At 41.3% G+C, this 24,043-nt stretch overlaps 1 protein-coding gene across 4 annotated transcripts in view; it reads left to right on the forward strand.

The window, feature by feature from the left end:
- The window catches only part of erbin (erbb2 interacting protein), a 49,140-nt gene extending 25,409 nt beyond the window's left edge, over positions 1-23,731 (forward strand). The window contains exons 5-27 of one of the 4 annotated variants that reach the window (XM_034897286.1): positions 1,290-1,368; positions 1,501-1,590; positions 3,731-3,787; positions 6,159-6,222; positions 6,540-6,614; positions 7,314-7,458; positions 8,229-8,301; positions 9,758-9,887; positions 10,016-10,131; positions 10,535-10,604; positions 12,944-13,043; positions 14,830-14,951; positions 15,330-15,503; positions 15,648-15,830; positions 15,937-16,036; positions 16,141-16,315; positions 16,419-17,934; positions 19,924-20,067; positions 21,255-21,308; positions 21,403-21,570; positions 22,198-22,290; positions 22,467-22,541; positions 22,649-22,773. In XM_034897286.1, coding sequence (XP_034753177.1) covers positions 1,290-1,368; positions 1,501-1,590; positions 3,731-3,787; positions 6,159-6,222; positions 6,540-6,614; positions 7,314-7,458; positions 8,229-8,301; positions 9,758-9,887; positions 10,016-10,131; positions 10,535-10,604; positions 12,944-13,043; positions 14,830-14,951; positions 15,330-15,503; positions 15,648-15,830; positions 15,937-16,036; positions 16,141-16,315; positions 16,419-17,934; positions 19,924-20,067; positions 21,255-21,308; positions 21,403-21,570; positions 22,198-22,290; positions 22,467-22,541; positions 22,649-22,756 — 3,911 coding nt within the window. In that variant the 3' untranslated portion in view covers positions 22,757-22,773. Of the gene's footprint in view, positions 1-1,289; positions 1,369-1,500; positions 1,591-3,730; positions 3,788-6,158; positions 6,223-6,539; positions 6,615-7,313; positions 7,459-8,228; positions 8,302-9,757; positions 9,888-10,015; positions 10,132-10,534; positions 10,605-12,943; positions 13,044-14,829; positions 14,952-15,329; positions 15,504-15,647; positions 15,831-15,936; positions 16,052-16,140; positions 16,316-16,418; positions 17,935-19,923; positions 20,068-21,254; positions 21,309-21,402; positions 21,571-22,197; positions 22,291-22,466; positions 22,542-22,648; positions 22,774-23,619 lie in introns of those variants that run through there. The other 3 variants (XM_034897285.1, XM_034897287.1, XM_034897288.1) reach the window with 3 other exon arrangements.
- The last annotated feature ends 312 nt before the right edge of the window (positions 23,732-24,043 follow it).

The raw sequence follows: 24,043 nt of genomic DNA on the forward strand, positions 1-24,043 counted from the left end.
GACCTGCAATTTATTATGTTGGTCCTCATAGTGCAGAGTGGTAGGGAGAAAACCAAGCTAGATGGAGCTCCTTAGAGCTGGTTCTCACACAAACTGAAAGTATCTGTACAAGGTGCTCACCTCAACATGTCTTGTCTGTGGTTTCATAGAGTAAAAAGTAACACATTTGAAATTGAATATTCTCACTGCTGATTACGAGGGAGAGCTTTGTAATAGAAGTCCTTTCAATTTTGCATGTTTGATAAAAAACCTTTTGCTGTCAATGTTGTAGTTTGACATTTAGAACAAGAAACAGCTGGAAGCTAAACTATCTAACACTTGACAGTTCTGTACTTAAGCCCAGCTGCTCATAGAATCAATCAGGTGACTGTGCTATTTTAAAAATGTCAGTATTTTCATAGCATCCTTGTTGCATATTCATCACAGAGGGGTTTGCTTCAAACATGTCAGTATTTTAGCATTAACATCACTGTCACTGTAACCACGTTAAGCTCTGTGAGCTGAAAGAAAGCGGAAACTCTGCAGGTTACTGCATACGATGGTTGATCATCATCGTGACTATACAACCTTGAAGCTAAGCAGAGTAGAAAAGGAATATGCATGCTCAGCAAAAACCCTTTAGTGGACAGAGCATTGTTAAAAAGAAGTAGTTATAATATAAATCAATGAGTGCAGAGAAAGCCTAGATTAAACACATGCTGAAGGATGTGGTGGTGTTTTCATGAACCAGAGCTTTATGTGCCATGTTGACATTGAGAGCAGCTTATGCTTCTTCACCAAGCACTCTGTGCTAAGTGTTTTGGACACAAAACAAAGTGGGTTTATATAAACCTTTAGACTCGGTCAACACATTGGGGATACTTCATGAGACCTTGCAGACTATCGCTCACTGGTCTGTCTTTTCTTTTTTCTTTTTTATTCTTCTTCCTTTCCTGCTCTTTCATTTTGTCACCTCGAGCATTCGTCTCTGTGGTTGTTTAAAGAAGACAGGTGCAGAGCCACTTTTAATGTATCTTTAGCGTTTACAATTCAGGCAGAGAGCTTTCCTCTTTGTACTCACAATCCACAGAGTGCTCAAAATCCACCTGTGTTTAACATTCACAAAGCTTCTCCTACTAAACACAAGCTGCATCATCGATCATCTTTTTTGTTTTTACAGGGGTCATTTGTTTTGTGTCATTGTTTATAAAACGGTTGAGATATAACATGCAGATGTTGAATTGATGGTTTCATACTTATAAACCTCCTAATGACATTTATTGATTTTGCTGTTTGCTATTTATCTCTAGGTATCCAGGAGTTTCCGGAAAACATCAAGAATTGCAAAGTCCTAGCTATTGTAGAAGCCAGTGTGAATCCCATATCCAAGTGAGTACTGCCCACCCATGTATAACAGCTTTTCACCATTTATCAACTCCACTTTGGTTTAATGTTAACTATTCTGGCATTGCAGCAGCTGTGTCTGAGTGATATGATTCATGTTCCTGTATGTGTTTTCAGGCTCCCGGATGGTTTTACCCAGCTCCTAAGTCTGACGCAGCTCTACCTGAATGATGCCTTCCTGGAGTTCTTACCAGCCAGCTTCGGCAGGTCAGTGTGTTCTCCAGATTAGATCAGGATTAAATGGTACAGTACACTCATGCTGCTGATTGTGGTAGTAAGTGTATGTTTTTGTGTGAAATCACAATGTGAAAGGGGATGTTTGTGTTGAAGACCTTCAGAGAATTGTTCAGCTGTCTGTTGTGCAACTTCACTGTTTTGATTTACTCTTACCGCTCTCTTAGCATTGTTTTTGGCCACAGCAGGCATCTGCTTTCTGTAAAAAAGATGAAAAATCTAAATAGCCAGATATTTTCCAAAACTCTGTCGTGTAGTTGCACACTATAGAAGTTTTTTTTTTAGAAGATAAGACTGACTAAGCTAAGGCAATCGTGGCTGTTGCCGGGGCTTAAAAATACATTCCACTTAATACCGCTGTAAGGTAGAACGTGATAAAGGTGTCTAGTAGGTGTAGAAGTGCTGGATAATATTTGTTAAAATTAAGTATAACAATAATGTTGCAAACAAACTTTAGGTTACTTGCTTAACTTTGGTTCTCAGAGTAGCATGAGTGAGATGTCTTACTATGTAATACGCGTCCCTGCGTATTCCTCAGAAGCATTTAACTCATTACGCCAATCCTGATTGGCTGGTGATGGAGTGTCAGCAACCGGTGGGTGCATGCCCCTTTAAACAGCTTACGCTACAACCTGGACACCATTCAAAATAAGAACTTCTTTTCGCTTCTCCCAGCAAAAAGGGTAGTCTGGTGAGACTTCTCATTCCTGCTACTTTGAGAAGTGGGGTTACGCAAATAACCTAAAGATCTCATTCATAGCATTTGTTTCGATGTCTTACTATGGGGGGGGGGGGGGGGGGGGGGGGGGGGGGGGGGGGCAGAGGAAGAAACACGTACAGGAGAACCGACGGCCATGCTCTCGCGAGCGTGTCTACACCAAGAGGTGCGCCTAGATCGTGTATTGAGAAAAACAGCAGACATTGTACATTGTCTTTCGATGCAAACAGGTCAGCCTCAGCCCAGCTGTAGCTCGACCCCACCTGCCTCACAATGGCTGGGTGCAGAGCCCAGTTGCCGTAAAGCGGGGCGCCCCTGGACAGCAAATCTACACCTTGGTTCAGACCCGGGGACATGTGTTGCTCTCAGAGGCAGGAGGTGTAACTGACGGGAACGCAAGCCCCCCCCCCCCCTGACGGTCTATATAGGCTACCGGTCTCCGCTGAGAAGCGGCAGGAAATGCATCAGGGCGGGAAACACTGCCAAGAGTTCGAGGTAATTTATGTGACAACGCCGGAGACTCGAGCTCCAAACGCCTCTCACAAAATGGCCCTCCTGTGTTCCTTCCCAACCAAAAGGTTTGCGTCCGTGGTGACCACCTTCTGTGCCAGGAGGGTGCACTTGGGTACCCCCTGCACTAAGAAAGCCAGATGCCTCCAGCGGTGCAACGCCATTAAGTTACGGGGTTTCAACGGCCAGGCCAGCGTGTGCCAGCCTGAGGCAACACAAGCAGACCTGGTGTGCTCAAAATTTTGTTTCCACAATGGTAAAGCCAAGCCCCTGGGTCTTTGTGTTCTCTGGTGTGAGTGACGTTAGAAGGCCTCTTCGTTAGCTGGAGTGCTAAACACGAAGGTACTTACCACTAGCTGGTGTGCTAATGCGCAGAAATAGCCTTACCGTCAAACGATCTGGCAGGTAATGCTGCAGTCTGGGATGAGATCAAAGAGTCAAAGTGTGTCAAAGGCGGCAAGCACACGGTGCCGGAGAAGTTTTGCTAGAATAGGTCCAGTATGTGGACAGTTAAACTAGCTAGCCTACACAACAGAGAGATATGCTTTTAAGCGAGAAGAGGTTTTAGAATAAAATCCACATCGTAGCGTAAGCTATTTAAAGGTGGATGGACCTAACTGACGCAGACACTCGATCACCAGCCAATCAGGATTGGCAGGAGATAAATGCTTCTCAGGAATATGCAGGGAGGCGTATTCTATAGTGAGACATTGAAACGAATGCTATGAATGAGAACAATCAGTTACAATAGATATTAAGGCAATGCAAACTCTTTAGGAAAATTAAGGTAACTACAGTATGAAGATCAGATCTTAAAACGGTGTCATTTAAATATCCATGGTTGTTGTAGTACTCAACAATTATGACATTTCTACTTGTTTGCAGGTTAACTAAACTACAGATCTTGGAGCTGAGGGAAAACCAGTTAAAGATGTTGCCAAAGTAAGTGGTTTTTTACTTCATGTTTTCCTAACGTTAAATATACAGTGTTCATTTTATTTACAAATTAAAGATGCACTGTAAGAGAGTGTCAAGAGGTTTTTACCATTAGTTCCTCACAATCTTCCTCCTCCCACAACCACTGCAATGCCTCTGCTCTGTCCTCATCCTCTTTTTTTTTTTAATAAAGCGTAGATTCACTCCCCATACCTCTCTAACTGTAGCATCAAATTCCACGCTGTTGCATAAGAGCCCCCTTTGCTTGGCTGCTTGCTGTGGCAGGTTTTATAATCCTCTACTGAGACAGTGGTAAGGTTTATTTCACCATTGAGAAGGTTACAGGGCCGCTGTGAGACTAAACGTCCCACGAATATTTTTGAAAGCTCTAGAGGATTCTGGGGGGGAAGTCACTTTCTCTTTCTGTCTTTTTTCATGCTTCACTTGCCGTATCATTCCATTTTATGTCTTTCCCATTTTCACAGCAAAACTGTATTTCCCTATTGTCATTTCTGTCCTTTCCTACCTCTGGCTGGGTGTCTTTTGTTATCTCACTCGTTTTCCTCTTTCTTCACTGACTGATGGGTCAGTCGGTGTATAAAGTGCAGGGCTGCAGCTCAGAGCGGATCCTCTCTTCTCGCCGTGTCTATGTGACAGTGGCCAGACCTGTTAAAGGCTGGAGCCCTGACAAAGAAAGGGACTAATGATCGGGAATGTTGCCAGAGCAACACACAAGCATTTCAGAGATGTAAACAAATGTGTGCGTGCACAAAAGGGGGCGCAGTAGAAGTCTTTTCAGGGCTTCCACATAGAAAGTGCAGCTTCTTTTCTCTAAGTGCAGACACGTACCAAGCATATGGCATAAACCAAATGTTTCTCTGTATTTTTAAGAAGGGTGCTCTGTGTGTGTGTGTGTGTGTGTGTGTGTGTGTGTGTGTGTGTGTGTGTGTGTGTGTGTGTGTGTGTGTGTGTGTGTGTGTGTGTGTGTGTGTGTGTGTGTGTGTGTGTGTGTGTGTGTGTGTGTGTGTGTGTGTGTGTGTGTGTGTGTGTGTGTGTGTGTGTGTGTGTGTGTGTGTGTGTGTGTGTGTGTGTGTGTGTGTGTGTGTGTGTGTGTGTGTGTGCGCTTTTTTTAGAACTAGTGAACTCGTTTTCTAGATGAGCCAGTGTTCTTGCCAACGTTGAGTTAAGAGTGTCACAAAGCTGGCTAATGCTCAAGTACATCAACATGATTAGCGTTTTCATAGTGCAGCAAGTACTAAAATAAAAATCACCTGGTTTAAATCCTATTTATGATTTGTGCCGTATGTCTTCTATTCTGGTTTTATGAGGAGCAACTAAAAACAACACTACACAGAACTGTAGGTGGGCCTCGGCTGTGGTGCTTTCCATTCCTGTGCTGAATCTTACTCATGTTTTAACGAAACACAGTTCATCCCTGCTGTGAAAGGATCATCATATCTGTTCCCAAACAGAACTTGGTGCATCTCCATTTCATCTCCACTCATGGTGTCTTGCGTTTGTTTCATATGTAGAATCGTTTTGTTGAACTCTAAAAAACAAAATCCAATTTGAAACTTGTTCTAGTCCCTATCTGGCCTAATATTTAGTTGATTATCACAGTTTTTCGTTATGCCAGAATTATACAATTTAAACTCTTGGCCCCAATGGGTTTTATAAGTAGTTCGTTGTATCTGCCTTCAATCAAGAACACAAACAATAAAAATGTGTATTTTACTTTTCTCTTGCAAATCTTTAACTCTCACTTTTTGAGACTTTGACATTGTCTGTCTGAAGTCAGATTAAACTAAGTTGTGTATGATTTGTGATAGATACTATTTGCTGCTGCCATTTTGGGTTAAATGCCCTCAAAGGCATCTTGTCAGTAGCTTTTGAGGAATGGAAAGAGTGATATCTGTTCTGCTTCTAAGAATGTGAAGTAACCCTTTTATAAGAAATGTCACGTCCACTGTGTCGGCCACTGGTAATAGGCTAAATACAGTAAATATTGTACAGAGTTGAATAGTCCTGGTTTTTATCTGCTTGTTTACAGTTTACCAAAAAATGTAAGACTGTGACATGAATGTGGAGAGAAAACTGCGAGCGAGGCTTAGGGCTAGCATACGTCACATTTTCCATTATTTAAACCATATTCCTTTCATGCCTGAGTTGTAAAAGGTATTTATTTTCTCATAAAATGATTCAGTGAAATTAGCAAAGGCAGAGTGTGTATGCCTTCCAAAACATAACAGGAAAATTTACATTAATATTTTCTTCTTTTGGCTTCCTTTTTCAAGCACATGACCCACATTGCTTATAATCCTGGCTGATTCTCCCATTGATGTTAAAATCTCCCTCCCTGTCTGTCCTGTGTCTACAGAAGCATGCAGAAGCTCACACAGTTGGAGAGGTTGGACCTGGGGAGTAATGAGTTCACTGAAGTGGTGAGTGTCTGTCTGTCGGCCTGTCGATGCCCAGGGCTTTCTACCTTTCTTGTAATGAGCTTCCGTAATCTCTTCCCATCTCATTCCATTATTTAAATGGTAGCACTGTTTTTATGTGCTAATTTGTTTTACCCGGGAGATAGCATTACATAACATGACAGAGTGGAATGAATAACCAGTCTGATGATTTAATTTTTTTTAGCTTGTTTATGAGTTAAGCTCTTTATCTTATCAAACACACACACACACACATTCTTTAACCCTTATACACACACATCCCTGTCACTTAACCTTCTTTCTCTTCTTTACATCCACAGCCTGAGGTGTTGGAGCAGCTGACTGGAGTCAAGGAGCTATGGCTAGATGGGAACAGACTGACGTTTTTACCTGGGGTATAATTGACAGTCAATCCTTTACACACTTCCAAAGGCTGCTGCACCCCAAAACAACGCCTTGAGATTATTCCCCTTGATTTTCAATCTGTTTGTCTGCTCAAATCTTCATCAAAATGTGCCATAGTCAGTTTGCATCAGACTTTAAACCCTTGGAACACCTGCAGCAAAGGAGCTGCCGTTTAGAAAAGACCACAATTTGACAGTTTTACAGAAAAGAATACAGCCTTTTGGCTTTGCATTAATAATAACAAACATCTGCAGCTGTGAATTCATTATTTTCCTGGAATGTAATTAATTTATAATGATGTTATGATTGCCGGAATGTGCTGCAAGAGATTCATTTTTCATCCAAATGACCAGCTTCTTTGTAACTGGGTCATAATTAGTAAGCATTATTTCTTCTGCCAGCATTTCAACAGCATTAGCTGTAATCACAATCTGGACTTGTAAAAGCAGTGATGCCTGTTGGGAATAGAAACCATAACTAAATACAGCAACTGTTTCTTTTTAAAAAATGTAATAATTTCACCAACCTTGGGTTGTCTGTGATTTTCCATTCTTAAATTACTTTACCTTACTGCTGATGATGTTTTAGGGATTGTTTTAATCCACAACCAACACAACTGCCTAATCCTTGGGTAATGACGATTCAGTGTGAATACTATGTATATATTGTATCTTCCTTTATGTAACCAGATGCTTGGGACGCTAAAACAGCTGGTATACCTGGATGTGTCCAAAAACAATCTGGAGATGGTAGATGAGCAAATCTGTGGCTGTGAGAGTCTGCAGGACCTTCTGCTCTCCAACAATGCCCTCACACAGCTGCCAGGCTCCATCGGTAAAGATTACAGCGCATGCCGATGTTTTTATTTGAAGAAAATCCATTATTAAACACCTCAGATTTATTTTATTTATTGCCAATGTATTTCTCATTCCCGGAGCCATGCCTGTGTTGTTTTGTACGTATTTAAGTCCCATACATTTTTATAACACTAAGTGTGCGCCAGCTTTCATTAATATGAAACTGCAAGACATCACATAAGGTAATAAAATGACTGTTTCTCCAGTTACAGTATAGGCATAGGTGTCCACAGAGCAGTAGAAGCACCAAGTAGTTGAGTCAAATATTTAAGTATGGTTATAAAACACATGGAATTATGTATATAGTTACGTCTCGTTACATCATCTTCCTTCACCGGTACTGTGGAGTAATTTTTTCATGTTTTGTTTTTGCTTTCATGGACGAATGAACATTGGGAATGAGTAAATCAAATCTAAATCACATTTGTGTCAAAACTGTCAACTGACCAAACTGACAAGACTCCAGTTCAATCCATATTCAAATGTAAGATTTAGGGCATGTAATGAATAGTAATGTTCTTATGTCAATGCTATGCCAATTAAATCAGAGGGTCCATATGCACAGTGCCATAGAGTCGAGGTTGATTACTACAAAACTGATTGTAGTATTGAAGACAGAATGAAATAATTCAATAAACTGCTGTAATGGATAGTTCTTTGTTGTGGAACAGCAAGTTATTATCAATAACTACCCGAGCTGTTGTATGCCTTTCTGTAATTCTTTCCCTCTTTTTCTTCTTACTATAGGCTCACTAAAGAAACTTACTGCACTGAAAGTGGATGAGAACCAGTTGATATATTTGCCAGACTCAGTTGGAGGGTAAGCGTAAACACAATAGCTTTAATATTGGCAGAATAAAACCTTGAGATCTGTGGATTATCCTGCCATTTTCATCTGCCATCCACAGATTGCATAAAACGTCTGTCTGGATAAATCACATATTCCCATTAAACATAATGTGTTCCAATGCTTCATTTGTTTTGGTCTAATGCTGATGATATTGAGTAAGTAGATAAAGGCGTGGATTATGAAGTATGAATAACAATAATTGAATCTCATGATTCGGAGTACACCATATTGATTTCTGGAAGTAGATTGCTCGATTGTGGCGGGCCGATTGTAATCTTTGGCCATGTGACCCTGCAACGCACTACTGATCAAATCAGCCATAGCCATTCTCAGACTGACGTTGTCTGCAGCAGGTAAAGCCAACTGTCAACAGCTGCTGGGTTCGTAGGGAGTGATCCACATCCTGACCCTTCACCTAATCTGAATCATTGTGGTCCAACACAAAGATTAGGCTCCAATTTTTATTTATTCATCCATTCCCAATCTACATTGACTGACAGTTACTACTGCAGCTGTACAGTTCCTCCATTGTTTCCATTATCCAATAGTTTAATGTTTGTCTTTCAGATTATAAATCAAAGTTTATGGTTTAGCTTTATCCCATGCATGGATTGTATTTTAAGCAAGCAGATTATTTTTTCTTTTATACGTAACTGATCTTATTCAGTCCACTGTTGGTGCACAGTGTTTTTCCCTGTTTTATATTCAGCAGGGAGGGGTCAAATCTTGTGTTTTGGAGTTTAGTAGTTCTTTTTTGCATTCATGTGAATCCCCAGAGTGCATAGGCCTAGGTACTACTCACCCTGTGAAAACTGTTGTATAATGTCTTATTTTGAGTCTAGAGGGAGCTTTCCAAATTTTGATTTGTCAACTTGGCATGGCTATGGAGACCATACATTTATAGTCACATAGTAACAGACTTTCTATTATGATACATTTATAATGGAAACCCTGTGTTACAAACTATGGTTGTGGAATTGGAAAAATGTGTGTGTTTACCAGGCAGGAAGGCTTCAATAAAACAATGCTATTTAGTTGTATTATGGGAACTTTATGATCCAGGGTTGTTAGCACATGACCTATACTAGATTGGGATTTCTCTGCCTCTAAATTGTTTTATTTTGTTTTTAACCTGTCCATCTCTAATCTTCTTGGAAGTACACTACTAAAACACTTTAGTTCTTCAGAGAAATTATGACTTGTTTAAAGGTCCCATGGCATGAAATTGTCACTTTCAGGTTTTCTAACATTAACATCCATTCCCCCAGCCTCCATCTTTTAGATATGGTATTAGGGGACTTCTAAGGTCTATACAAAAGCATCCAAAGTGCACCATGTCATGGGACCTTCAACATAGTCTATGCTGTTTATACAGTAATAAAACCACATGATTAAAGTCCTCCCATCTTTCTCCTCTCTGCATCAGACTGACATCTCTGGATGAGCTGGACTGTAGTTTTAATGAGATTGAAGCCTTGCCCTCTTCCATTGGTCAGTGTGTCAGCATCCGCACCTTTGCTGCAGATCACAACTTCCTTACCGTGCTCCCCCCCGAGGTGAGTATGCACATTAGAGTAGAGTGTGTTGAGGAGATGTGTTAAATGGTGTGGCAAGCCAGTCTGCTCATCTGTAACAGCTAGCCATGTTGGCTCATGGTTATGGTCTTGGTTTTTTCCTCTCACAGATGGGCAAATGGAAGAACGCAACTGTGCTGTTCCTACATTCCAACAAACTGGAGTCTTTGCCTGAGGAAATGGGTGACATGCAGAAACTTAAGGTTATCAATCTTAGCAACAACAAGTGAGTCTAAACTGACAGTATTCATGAATAAAAAGGGGTTCATTTAAGAATGAATATAATTTGTTTTGTTTACTGTTTACATTGAATGATTGCAACTTACAAAATCATTTTAAAATCATTCTGTGGTTTCTTATCATTGTAAACTGAATCTGTTTTTGAAGACATCACTGCAAGGTTTAAACTGGAATTTTGTTGAGAAATTAACTTATCAGGAAATTAATCAGAAGACTAGAGTTATTGTCACTGTTAGACAAGTAAACACAAATTCTGAAACGTATGTCTTTTTTTTTTTCTTTTATACCTTTGCCGAGGAGCTTATGTTTTCTGTTCATCAAGTTTTTGAGTCTTTAAGGTTGTTGGTGCAAGATGACTGGGTACCAGTGTAGTTTTTGTTCCACTACAGGTTAAGGAGTCTGCCCTATAGTTTCACTAAACTGAACCAGATGACTGCAATGTGGCTGTCTGAAAATCAGGTAAGATTACTGAAGATTACACTTCTACTGTAAAAATCACACGTGTAAGGGTTTCACAAAAGGTGCTACTGAGTCGATGGGCAATGCGTCCTATGGAGATTGCAATGGCAGCAGGGTTACGTGACTCGCCCCAAGAAACGGCTGTAAATGTATCCAGCAAGGTCAAGTTGCTCACAGGAAAACACATTCAAAATTTAGTAAACCACTTCCAGGACATTTGAGCTCAACGTGACAAATGAAAACCGAGGTCACACTCAGTATTGTTAACTCTACGTTTTTAAGTTGGAGGATTCTAATGAATTTCAGAAATGTTATCCTTACATTAATACTTGTTTAAAGGCAACAGTACAGGAATCTAGCATTTTATTAACCCTGAAAAGTGGTGTGACACAGATCTGAATGACAGGAAGACAGCAGGCAGCAGCAACTAGTCGGAAGTAAAGCAGATGAATAGAGATCAAGGTAACCAGACAAGTTGTGTTGCTTTAAGTTTGGACGCCCTTCTTGGCTAATTTGGCTCTCGACAGAACACAAGATAAGCCTATCTGAGGTGGAAATGTTTGAGTCTGCTGAACTCAATTGTAAGGAAGTGGCCATGGGTCCTACTTTGTCAGCAGTGAAACTTTGTATTTTGTAAATTATTGAACCACTTGTATCAAGCTTAGCAGAGGGGTTTTAATATGTGCAAAGTATTGTTGGAGAAGACGCTGTGGGAGTATATTGATTCACTGTGTTCACTTTGTCCAACATGGTAAATATTTCTAAATTACAGTCTGTTGAGTCTCACTGCAATCTAAAATCAATTATTCATGCTTTTTCTCATCCTAGCTGGACTATTTTGAGTCTCTTAGCAAAAGCCTGGACAAATAACAACAAGTTACTGGAAAATTGCCGACATTGCAGAATGATGTAGTATAACTGATGTAGAGCTGTCCTGACTTCAAGTCAGCTGCCTATTAAATGAATACAGTTTAAGAATTTTCCTATTTACACTTCTGTCCACAATCAGTCACCTGTTTTACCCTTGTGCACACAGTTTTTTTTTAGGGTAGTTACAACTGAGAAGGGTCTAATGTGAACCAGGCTAATGGGGCACCTTTCTGTTGGGCGAACTATAGAATGGTGACACTGTTTTAAAACATATTTTTGGCACAAATTTGTATTTATTTCTATATATTCTAGGAACAAACCGTGACAAACAACTACAAACAATACACTGAGATGGAGAACGCATCCCAGGGCTAAAAAACAGTGAGAGGAAAAGCCAGGAGGGAGACAAAACAACACATGCAGAAACAGACACAGACAGACACAAAGACAAGGGACCAAACACCTGTGCCAGTTAGAGGTCCCTCACAGATGTCCAGAGTCTTTCCCGGCACTCCATGCATGCGCGCCGTGGAGAGTTCCATATATACTACATCCAGACAGTAAAGGATCCATGTGCGCATACACAGGTTGTGGGGGGGAGTTGTCCTATGAATGACATTGTAGTGAATCTGCCGATGGTCTGGTGGCCGGAATTTCTTGTTTGTTACTCTCCGCGTCCAGCCATACAGCGCCGGTCCACACTTCTGACATTTTTCTACAGTTTTAATTGTTATTAACACAGCTGTATGTTGTTAAGTATGAGGGGCAAACTTGTATTTGTACCAGTGTTTCTGCAGGTGACGGCTATCCCTGCCGCCATGGCGAAGAACACAGAAGAAGTTATTCAATGCAACTAACTTCAGTTTGTAGAGTAACAGCGTGTGAGATGGAGACTGTTGGACTTGCAAAAGATGTGACCCATGGCCAGAATATCATAGTTCATAAAAATTAAGCGCAGTGATGACACAGACATTTCATACACATGATGTGTGTATCCGCCATTTGACCCGTGCAGGATCCGTTTAGAACAAGTCAGCCGTCTCTCTGGGAGTACGTCCATCGCACTCAAAAAACTTGACTTGACGTGAGAATAATCGCGATTACAATTGATCAAAATAATTGTGATCATCATTTTGGCCATAATCAAATCAGCTTCGTCAAGGAATGTTGAAGAGCCACCCAGGGGTGCTAAAGTAGTGTCTGTTGAAGTGAGGCCAGTTGGTGGTTTGGAGAAGATTATTGGAAGAGACTCAGCTGGAAAGAACTGTGGGAAATTGTGGGACGCCACATTCATTATATAATTGGTGCAACTTTTGTTCTCCAGTTGACTGGAATTGGGTAATATCAAGTACTGATGTTGTAGCCCAGTTCAATTGCCATGCGAAAGTGACTCATTGAGCAATCTGTGTGTTGACAAAACATTGTTTATTGCAGATAGAACACTCAAACCCACTTTTTGTCTCCCACAGTCAAAGCCCCTGATACCTCTCCAGAAGGAGGAGGATCCAGAGACACACAAAATTATGCTGACCAACTACATGTTTCCCCAGCAAACCAGGACTGAGGACTGTGAGTACTTTTGCATTCAACAAGTATGGCAAAACAGAAATTAAATCTGGTTCATACTGCAAATGTTTCTGACCCGTTTTCACCATTCAGTTCTTAGCAGCGGGGCTCATATGAAAGATTTAAGCCTGTTAGTCAATCTGTACTACCAGGCAATCATACAGTTCACATAGTTTTACTTTTATGACTGAGATGAGCACAACATATAGGAATATATAATATATTATAGTTTGTGGGAGTTGATGGTCCAAGTCCGGTATAAAACTAAAGTAAGTTTGGTGAAAGTGAATTTGTAAGCATTTATCTAACAGTAAGTTATACAAATCCAATTAGGTAAATTAAATGTATTTTGATGTCACATTTGTAGACACTGCAATGACTACGACTTACCATCTTTATTGTAGTAGTCTTATTGGTTGCCTGCCAGGATTCCTGGATCCATATTTTATGAAAGACCTTGTTATCTGAGACCAAAGCTGCAGAAGAAACACTCGTCTTCATCTTGTCAAGCATCTGTTAGTTTGGGTTGGTTTGCTATTGCACCAGACAGCTTGTGCTGACCCTGTTGCATCTTAGCTTTAGAGTAATTAGTGGTTCAAGGACTACGCGCTTAAAGTACAGAAATGGTAGTGAGCCAGCTGCTTGATTTTTGCAACAATGTTTGTGCACCATCAGAAAATTTCCCTTTACAAGTTACTGTTTGTAGGATTTGTCCTCTATTAGATATCCCAGAGCCATCTGCTTTATGCCATTTTCCACAGTTAATCTACTGGGGATTTTTATCCGTTTCCTCGTGTTTTTATGAGAAGCTGGAATAAGTCATGACCTGACTGCAATTATTAACGTGTTGATATGGTGACCACACAACAGGTGACTCATATTATCCATGGCATTGACACTCTGGTATGGTGTGTTAAGTTGTAGACAAGAGTTGTTGATATGTCAACTTCTCATCAAAATGTAAATACAAGTTAGCAAGCTTGTTGTAAACACTATACATCTACGTCTCGCCAAGTTGGGGGTTAAGAGCTCTTCAACACAGGAAACCACAAAGCCTAAAGTGTAAATGACTGCTGTAAATGATATACCGGTAGTCTGATATTACCTTCTTTAAAAAAGGATGAACAGGATGTGATATATTTGCACACTGATCTTTTGTGTCCAATTTGTTGATTCTTGGTTTTGAAATAAGTATCAGAGACTTATACACACACAACAGAGGGCACATCCCTAATGCAAGGTTCTACTGCATTTCCAGGACAGTAACATCATCACAACGTGACATAATTTCCTTAGTTATCAGGGCTGTGCTTCTCCCTTCCCAACATGTAGGAGTCATACAAGAGTGATAGTAAAAGAAAAAGAGCGCGTTGAAGACTTAGCAGTTATAAATGTGTCATTAAAGTGTTGGCATGTTGTCTGCAAAGTAATGTTCAGCAATCATTTTGTCTGCCATAGGATTTACAGACTGATTCATGATGAAGTTAGTGGCAAATCCTGCAAGGATGTTAATTGATTGTACTTTAATGTTTTTATGTTGGTTTATTACAACAATTCCAAGTATCACTAATCCTTTATTGATTGGTTTGGCTTTAGTTTAAGGGGTTAACTCCTGAATTTCTAGTTCATCAACAGATCCTTGAGTTTATTGGCATGCCTCATGTAGTCTTTGCGCCATCTTATGGCCAAAGTCAGACTTGTTTGAATTACAAAAACCCAGTGGAGGGGTGACTTAAAGGTCTTAATTAAAACTAACCCATCCTCCACCTGGTTTCTGATTTTACTTCAGACATTCCCAATTCTGACTCTGAGAGCTTTAATCCCACTCTCTGGGAGGAGCAGCGCAAGCATCGAGCTCAGGTGGCCTTTGAGTGTGACGAGGACAAGGACGAGAGAGAAACACCCCCAAGGGTGAGTGTGAAACTGTTGTTCACATTACTGGGGAAAGATAAATAACTGTGGGGACATGGTTTTTTAAATTGCGAGGGCGTTATTGTGATCACAAGTAATATTTTGGCTACAACATTCAATTTGATGTAGCAGTTTTCATGAAAATGTGCATTGTGTCCCATCTTCTGCAACAATTTCAAGAAGTCAAGTTGTTGAAGTAAATAGTTTAAAATATCATTAATATGGATTAAGGAAATTGTTTAAAAAAAGGCAACATAAGTGCCTTTTGAATATGTATATGATATTGAATGCACCTCATTCCAAACGGACATTTCAACTTTCTTAGTTTGCAACCAGATGAATTTAATGGTACGTTTGTGGGTATTTGTGCTATTCCAGGAAGGAAACCTGAAGCGCTACCCTACACCATACCCAGACGAGTTGAAGAACATGGTGAAGACAGCCCAGTCTGTGGCTCACAGGTTGAAGGAGGACGAGTCAAGTGACGAGTCGGGGAAAGATGCAAAACCAAATGAGAGGAACCACATTGGAGTGCAGGACGTGGGAGTTAAGGTCAGCTTCAGCTAAATGAGATATTTTACTAAGAAATAAACTTTGGTCCCCTTTTAGTTCCCCTTTTAACAAACTGCATATTCGACATGCAAGTGAGAGAACATTTTCATTAAAAAACTGGCCATCCATGCTGTTTTTGTGCAGGTGATTGAGCCTCCCTATCCTAATGGTACAGCATCAGACATGGACTCCCAAGTATCTACCGACACATTTTCCCATAACCCATCTGCAACAGAAACAAAAGACACTTCAGACTCTTACAGCTCTCAGACAGTACCAGTCAAATCATCAGGGGGCTCAATGATGAACCATGAAGACACCCTGGAGGTACTCTCCATTGTTTAATCCTCACAATTTTAAGAAAGACGACAAGCACGTTATGAAATTTCATCTGAAAAATGCAGCTTTAAGAACACTTTTTTTCTTTTTTAAGGATTCTGAGGAGCTGTCTGACGAAGAGGAGATGAAAATGGCAGAGATGAGACCCCCTCTTATTGAGATCTCTATCAACCAGCCTAAAGTGGTGACTTTAAGTAAGGACAAAAAAGGTAAAAGTTGTGTTTGAGTGACTAAAATATAGTGTTTTACTGACTGTGTCTAGATACAGTACACTAACAGGGATGTTTCTGATTAACAGATGATGCCGACTCATTGCTGGATGAAACAGTTGCCAACAGCAACCAAAACAACAGTAACTGTTCGTCGCCATCACGCATGTCTGACTCAGTATCTCTGACTACAGACAGCAGTCAGGACAATTCTCTGTGCACCCCTGAGAGGGAAGCAAAGATGCCCTTCCTACCAAAAAGCCGGTTAGTACATTTCTTCACGTACATAGGATACAAAGGAGAATCTTCCTCATTATTATCCTCATTTAGTACTAGAAAACTTGATGTACCTTCTTCTTTATTTTAGGCGAGAGGATGAGAATATGAACCCGCCTAAGGATACCCTCCCTCTCCTCCATAATGGAAATGGCTCTGAAACATCCCTTCCGGCCCTTTTGAAAACCCAGCAGACTCCGCCAGAGAAAATGGGTGACTACGACCTGTCCATGGAAGCCAGACTGGCCTTCATTGAGAAGGGATTTAACAATGGCATGGGCGAAACCTACACCAAGTGGGACCAGATCAATATGAACGTGTCCAAGTTGCCAACCGACAACATGGTTCAGCTGGATGAGGGGAACACAACCAAGAATGGTTCAGTAACCCAGGAGGACTTGGACAGCAAGCAGGGTTTTAGCAATGACAACATGGAGCATTTTCTGAATGGAAACCAGCAGGTCAGTGACTGCATCAATAGTCTTGGGAACAAAACCCAAGCAACGAGAGTAGAGACATCTGCTGTGCATGTGGCCTCGACAGGCGTAACAGCCAGCAGTGACATGTCTCTGTCTCGCAGCACAGAGGAACTGTCTCCAGACAAAAGGTGCCATCCCCCACAGGTGGTGAAGTCTCAAAGTATCAGCAACATAGAAACAGGAGGCTTGAAGCTGTACTCTTTTGATGGGGATGATGACTCCTTTGACTCAACAGGAATGAGGATTGCAGGAGCCGGGCCAGGAGCTCAGGGCCAAAGCATAGTCCGGAGCAAGTCAGCCAGTCAGTTACTCAATGACCAGACTCTCCAGATCTACCCTGGCTCCTCTGCATCTTCTTCAGACCTGCTCTCCTCCTCTAAACCACCTAGCACCAGCAGGTATGCAGTCTCCTCCAGCATGGCCATGGGCATCCCTCCTCCTCAGTATAACATACAGTACACGAGCAGTGCCATGCCTAAAGAGGGCCTCTGGTCCCAGAGGACGCCCATTCCCCCCGAGCACCAAGGTTACCTTCCTCCTCCTCCACACTCACTTGCCAACACAAACTACTCCAACCGTAATCAAGCACCTCCTTACCCTCTACAACCCCAGCAGCGGGGGCCTCCCATGGCTCCTAAATCCCCTGGGGACATGTGGACTAAGGAGAGACTTCATTCGACGGGAGGCCAGGCTAGAAGCAGCACTCTGCAGAGGCAAAGCAGTACCACCTCCACAGCCTCCATGGGTGACCCGAGGCGTATACAGGTGCCTGACGGGGAATACATGACATACAGGGACATTCACACCCTCGCCAGGGGGCCGCTGGCAATGAGCCAGGCCATGCAGAGGCCCCTCTCAGCTCGCACTTACAGCATTGATGTACCCGGCGCATCCAGGTCTCTCGGAGCTAGGCCGCAGCCACATGAGCTTCCAGAGAGGACCATGTCTGTCAGCGATTTCAACTACCAGCAAAGCAGCCCCAGCAAAAGGCACAACACCAGGGTGAAGTCTGAGCACTCGCTGCTGGATGGGCCTGGGCAGGTGTCAGGAGGAGTTGGAGCAGGAAGGGTGCCAGTTGACTGGAGAGACCAAGTGATGCGGCACATTGAGGCCAAGAAAATGGAAAAGGTAAAAAAAAAAAAAAGTATTACTGTAAATGCTGGTGAACAACGTTTCAGGGTGGTTTGTTTTGCAAAACGTTTTACCTTATGACTTAAAGCTCACACTTTAATTTGACCAACAGTATGAATCAAATCATCCTTTCATGGCAGCAAAACAAGATACTCACAAAAGTATAAGATGCCTCTTACATTAGCTTAAATTATTTGATGGTACCAGTATTGCAACATCATGTCAATAAGAAGAAAATATCTGCAAATCTTTTCATTTGCCCAATTTAAAGGGTGGTTTCACCCATTTACAAAAAGACGTGTCACTTACACATAGCCCTGCAGATGGTTTAGGTTTTGTTTGCCCAGACTTTGAGGTATCGGCCTCTGAGATTTCTGCTACTAACCCAATACAATAGTGGTGAAAGGAATTTAGTTTGTGGTGCACATAACTATGAGAAACTACAACAAATTACCAGCAATGTGTCTTTCTAGAAACAAGGTCCCAGTAAATCTGAATAATCCGCAAACCTCCGTGTGATATCTCCAGAAGAAGAGGATTTGCTTTTTGGGAGGGATGTTGCTGCTAAATTGTATGTAATTGTTTCAGTGTTGTGAGCACCACACACAAAATTCCTTTCACCTCCATTTCAAAGGTGTAGGGATGGGGTTTGATATCATCTCATATTGTACTCATTACCTTACATCAGTGGCCATCATCTAATGCCGTTTCTCCGTTACATGGTACCTGCTCTGATCAGCTCGGCTCAACACGGCACACCCGCGTTGCCCCGTCCTGATTTTTCCATTGTAGATTAGTACCGTCTAATGCTTGAGGTGAGCCGTGGCTGGTCACCATAGCAGGATAATGCAACACACAAACACACAGAACGTCAAAGGTGTGTTGCTTTTGATTCTCAGCACGTGAAAATATTTCAAAAGAAACTGGAGGCAGCAAAACAAAAACGCTGGGTAAACCATTTAATCGGGGCGGGTTTGTTCGGGACACTCCCCGATTGTCGCAATGATCGTAGTAGATAGTAGTAGAAGTAGCAATGATGACTCAGTGAATAGTGACGATTCTCTCCGACCAATCATTAGTCTGCAGGTTTTCACAACAACTTTTGGTATCGCTTTAGCTCGCTTGAGGAGATACCTCAACGAGGTAGTACTGAAAAAAAAGTACCTATTAGCAGGTACCAGGGACTTTTTATCATAATAGAAAACCAATTTAGTTGAGGCGAGTCGAGGAGGTACCATCATAGAGAGTTAAAGAAATGGACCAATGGATACTGTTGCTCTGGACAGAGACCAGTGAAGGCTTTTAGAAGCACTTTTTTCCAGTGATAGCTGAGCATTACTGCGCAGCCTCCAACTGAGCCCGATGACGTGGATGTGATCACACAATCGTTAGCCTAGTTTTACAAAAACGTCTTCTATTGAGCCATAACGTGAGATACAAGGTAATGGAGCCTTTTATGCATGGTTGTTTCTTTAGAAATAAACAACGGACAACTCTTTAAACGCTTCAGATGAAAAGTTATTGGCTATCAACATGAGGTCAAAATGAATAGCACATGGAATGTTAACGGCAGTTGATGGCTTGTTAGCTTCCAAATGGCGCCATAGGAGCTACACGTTGTGGAGAGCGGCTTACCCCCTTGAGTACCATGCAGTGGAAAGACGCCATAAGAGACACTGGTTCCAGCTATCTTAATCTTTCACTTCATTTGGGTGACTCAAAAAAACATGGGCAAAGAAAACCAAGCCTGTATGACTGCATACCATTGCAGATATTTGTGTGAACCGACCCTTTAATATGTAGTTAGAAGTTTATCAAAGCTTACTAACCCAGCTGTATGCACAGTATTCCTAACTGCATGTTTGTCTGTATATGCTGTAAATCTTTTTTGTTGTGTCTTTTATGTCATCGCTCATTTGGTGGATTGCATGGCCTCGGCTGACATGTCGGTTGGTGCTGGTTGTTCCATGTCGTCCCTCTGTTCAGAATGCGCTGTCTCGCTCCTATAATTCCAATAACGCTCCGCTGAGCTGGTCTCACTACGGCAGCTGTAGGGATATGCATGCCAGCCAAGGTTCCCTGGTCTTTAGTGCCAGGGTCGGACAGCCCTACGGAGCTCTGGGCTTCTGTGTGAGTACTGTGAACCTGAAGTTAGCTCCTGCAGCTCATACTTACCCAGGGCTTCCAGCTCCTGCTAGTTTCACATCCTTTAGAAGATGAGAAATGTCTGTTTCCTTCTCTCCTCGATGTTGAGAAGTGATCACTGACCTCAGAATCTTTCACTTGTCCTTTTATAGGCAAGTGAAAGTATAATTTCTCTCCTACCGTCTGATTTCTCACGACCACAGACCCTTTCTACGTAAATGTGACTGTCTTCTCTAAGTTTGTTGTCTAGTTCCTCTTAATCTAATGCGGTTAGGCTTGTTTAAAAAGGGGCCTGCTAATGTGTTTTTGTTTTTTTTTACCCTTTTCCAAATTTGTGTAGTGGCTTTACTACTTTCATGATGGAATTACAGAAAGACAACTCAAATCAAATACATCATTTCAAATCTATTTCCTTGCAAAACGTACAGGCAGTGTGGCATAATTAATTTAGTCTACCACATCTTATTCGAGTGATGAACAAGAAAGATGTTTGTCTTGTTATAGTGCAGATGGAGATTTGTATTTCTAGTGACTCATAATCAGAAATGTAAAGTCATGTATAGTCCAAAACACCCCTTCTGAACCTGCCAGATGTTCTAACATCACAATCATCCCGGTGTGCGTTATCCCTCCACCCTGTCAAAATCGAATCCTGTGTTTGTAATGTGTCTGAGCAGCCGTGATTTTCTTCTCCTTTTTAAACTGAACTTTGAATTGTCATGTTCCCTCATTCATCATTTTCATTTTAACTTTCAATCACTTCAGAATCACTTCATATCCTCTCACTTTGTATGTGGGGATGAGAACTGGGTTTGCAAAAGGTAAGTGGTTAGTGGTGTGTGTCTTAGGGATTTAGAAAGTGGTTATTAGAATCTGTAGAGGAGAGGGAAAAGTGCTGAAAGAGTGTTGTGTAACCCCCTTATAAGCTAGTAAGTATTCAGAATTAGATGCTGATTAGAGTCTGAATAGAAACTTCAGTTTAATTTCATTTGAATTAGACGTGTCCCTTTCAGATCCTTCCAAAGCAACACATCACGGCTCAATGTCATTACCAGACATGAAAAATGTTTGTGTCAGTGTCTAATAATCCGTCTATCTCTTGCTGTAAATGTGTTTCAGTTGAGTGAAGTTTGGGCACCATCTTAATGATCATCACTTTCTTCCCCTTTCAGGATGATGTGTTTCCCCAAGGGCAGCAGAGCTACACCATGGACCCCCACAGAAAAGTAGGTTCAGCACATACGTTTAGCGGCAGAGAAAAAATGTGGTCATCAAATTAAAAAAATAACTTTCCTTCATCTGTGTGTTTTTGTTCCCTAGGTGCCTTTGATGAACGGTCAGATGGGCCCTTCTGTTCGTGCTCAGGTGAGCCAGGCGCCCATGGCCCGACACCCTTCCAGAGAGCAGCTCATTGATTACCTGATGCTCAAAGTCTCCCATCCACCCCAGGGGCCCCCACGCATCCCGCAAGACACACAGCAGCAAGAGGTGAAGGATTGTGTCAAAGAACTTTGACGAAATACAGAATCTTTTTTTTTTAACAATTAATTTGATTTCGGGGATATTCTTCATTTGCTTGGCTGAAGTTTGAGTGCAATAATAGTTTGACAGATTGGGGGATCACTACTCTCCCATCGGCTACAGCCAGAAGTTGGTTAGCTTCGCTGAGCATAGCGTAGCACGCACACTGAAAACAGAACAACATAAAGATTTAAATGTTAATCAGTGAGCTTAAGAGATGCTTGTCGTTTGATTTTGTTAACTTTGGATAGAACCAAGCTAGCTGTTTTCCCCCTGTTACTGGTCTTTATACTATGCTAAGCTAACCACCAGCTGGATGTAGCTTCATATTTTTAACAGACAGATGTAAAAGTATTTTTAACTTAGGTCATAAGCTTATTCATTTTCATGCCCAAGGGAATTTTAGGCTGTAAGAATCTGATCTTGTGTTCTTGTTTGTTCTCAAGAATTTAGATTTATATACTGCTAGCAGGCCGATAAGATTAAAAAAATACCTGCACCCTAACCGGCTCAAAGCTCATGTTGGGGACTTGTGTAATGAACAGTGAAGCGCTGTGATTAAGTGGCTGATGAAAGTATGTGGGTGTGTTTTAGATCCGTCTGAAAGTAGAGAAGAATCCCGAGCTGGGTTTCAGTATATCAGGAGGAGTGGGAGGCCGGGGAAATCCCTTTCGTCCAGATGACAATGTAAGTCTTTTCTATTTTTTTCTTTAACTATAGTACCACACTATATATTCCATTTAAGCTTTGTATTTTTTTTTTATAGAAATTAAATTTTGTACAGCTACTTGGGAAACGTTCAATAAAACTCTGCAACTTGTAACATATATGTAGTTAATATGATATTTTCCATAATATTTCAGGGTATATTTGTGACAAGGGTTCAACCTGACGGACCGGCATCCATGATTCTTCAGCCTGGCGATAAAATCATTCAGGTATTCTGCTTATTTAACGAAGCTCTCGTCAAAGTTTTCCGTTATTACTTCAAGGTTTAGTGTGATTTTTCTCCACATTAACAAAACAAATCTGTCTCTTCTCACAGGCAAATGGCTATAGCTTTGTGAATATAGATCATGGGTATGCAGTGTCCCTCCTGAAGACGTTTCTGAACACTGTGGATTTGACTATCATCAGAGAAGCGCAAGCATAGACTCAACTAAGACCTCTAAAGAAGAGGGACATGAGAAAAGAGTCAAACCGAGACATTTTTGTTGACTTTCATATTTTTATACACCGAGGAGACTGACCTGTTGATATCTGTCGGGACTATTTATAGAAGAGATCTCCGTAGCCTTGATTAAACAGGGAAAACCACTGAATGTAGTGGATCAGAGTGAGACGGCGGCAAACCTCTGCAAGTACGAGTCCTCAAAAGGCCATCACTGTGGTATATATATTTTTATACAAAAAAAGCTGAAGATGTGACCTGCTCTGATGCAAATGATTACTGTGGTCTCTGTACAGATCATCTTTTTTTTTTTTTTTTTGTCCCAAACTCTGAAATTCTTTAAATACATAGATGTAGGTTGTATCCCTGCAGATTGACATGAATTGACCACTTCTGGACAGAGCTCCCTCTCTTCTGTCATTCAGTTAGCTTGTTTTTATTCTTTTTTATACATATTGTTTTTAGATGTTGAAACCATTTACTTGTCTGCCGTGCGTTCATATTTGGAGGACAATGTTACGTGCTTTTCATGTGGAGACGAATGTAGGTCAAGGAGGGGTTTGATTATTATTTTTTTTTTTTTTTGGAAAAGGTTTTTTTTTTTTTCTCTTTTTTTCCTCTTCTTGCAAGCTGAAAGAGTTGAGAAGTCATCCGCCCCTGCTTCCATAAACCTGTGAGCACCCTCCAGCGTACAGACACGTCTGTTCCCAGTTCCATCCTCGCAGCGACTGCCCTGCATATCAGCGAACCAGACCACTGCCTGTGTGGAAACAACCCCTCGCCCTATGAAGGAATCCCAGCGACTCAGATGTTGGGGAGGAGTCTGCGTCTGATCATTTAATAAGAGATTTAAATATTGGTAAAATGGGAGAGGAGAGGTATAGCATGTTTGCTCAACCTTAATCTGTTTTGCCAATCAAAAGCTTTAGTTTAAAGCAAAGTTAGACATTTTGGGAATGTTTACGCAGGAGCAATAAGAGCGGTAGCTATCGATCCTCTCCGCTACTCTGATCTTTTTTACTCCAGAAAGTGAATACACGCACTGTATTTCCAAAAAAGAAAAAACTATTCTTTTAAGCAGAGAAAGATATGGCGGTTATGCTAGTTAACCAAAGCAAGTTTGGAAATTGTGGCCAGAAGGCAAAAGTAGCAGACAACTGACAGAAAGATATTTGAAAAAGAACAAGTCAACGTTGGACTTTTCCTGTTTTTTTTTTTTGTTTTTTTTAAGGGCTTCATCTTTCAGGCAGAAAGGAGTGGGATAAGTGT

Source organism: Etheostoma cragini, chromosome 16 (genome assembly GCF_013103735.1).
Source record: "Etheostoma cragini isolate CJK2018 chromosome 16, CSU_Ecrag_1.0, whole genome shotgun sequence".
Lineage (NCBI taxonomy): Eukaryota > Metazoa > Chordata > Actinopteri > Perciformes > Percidae > Etheostoma > Etheostoma cragini.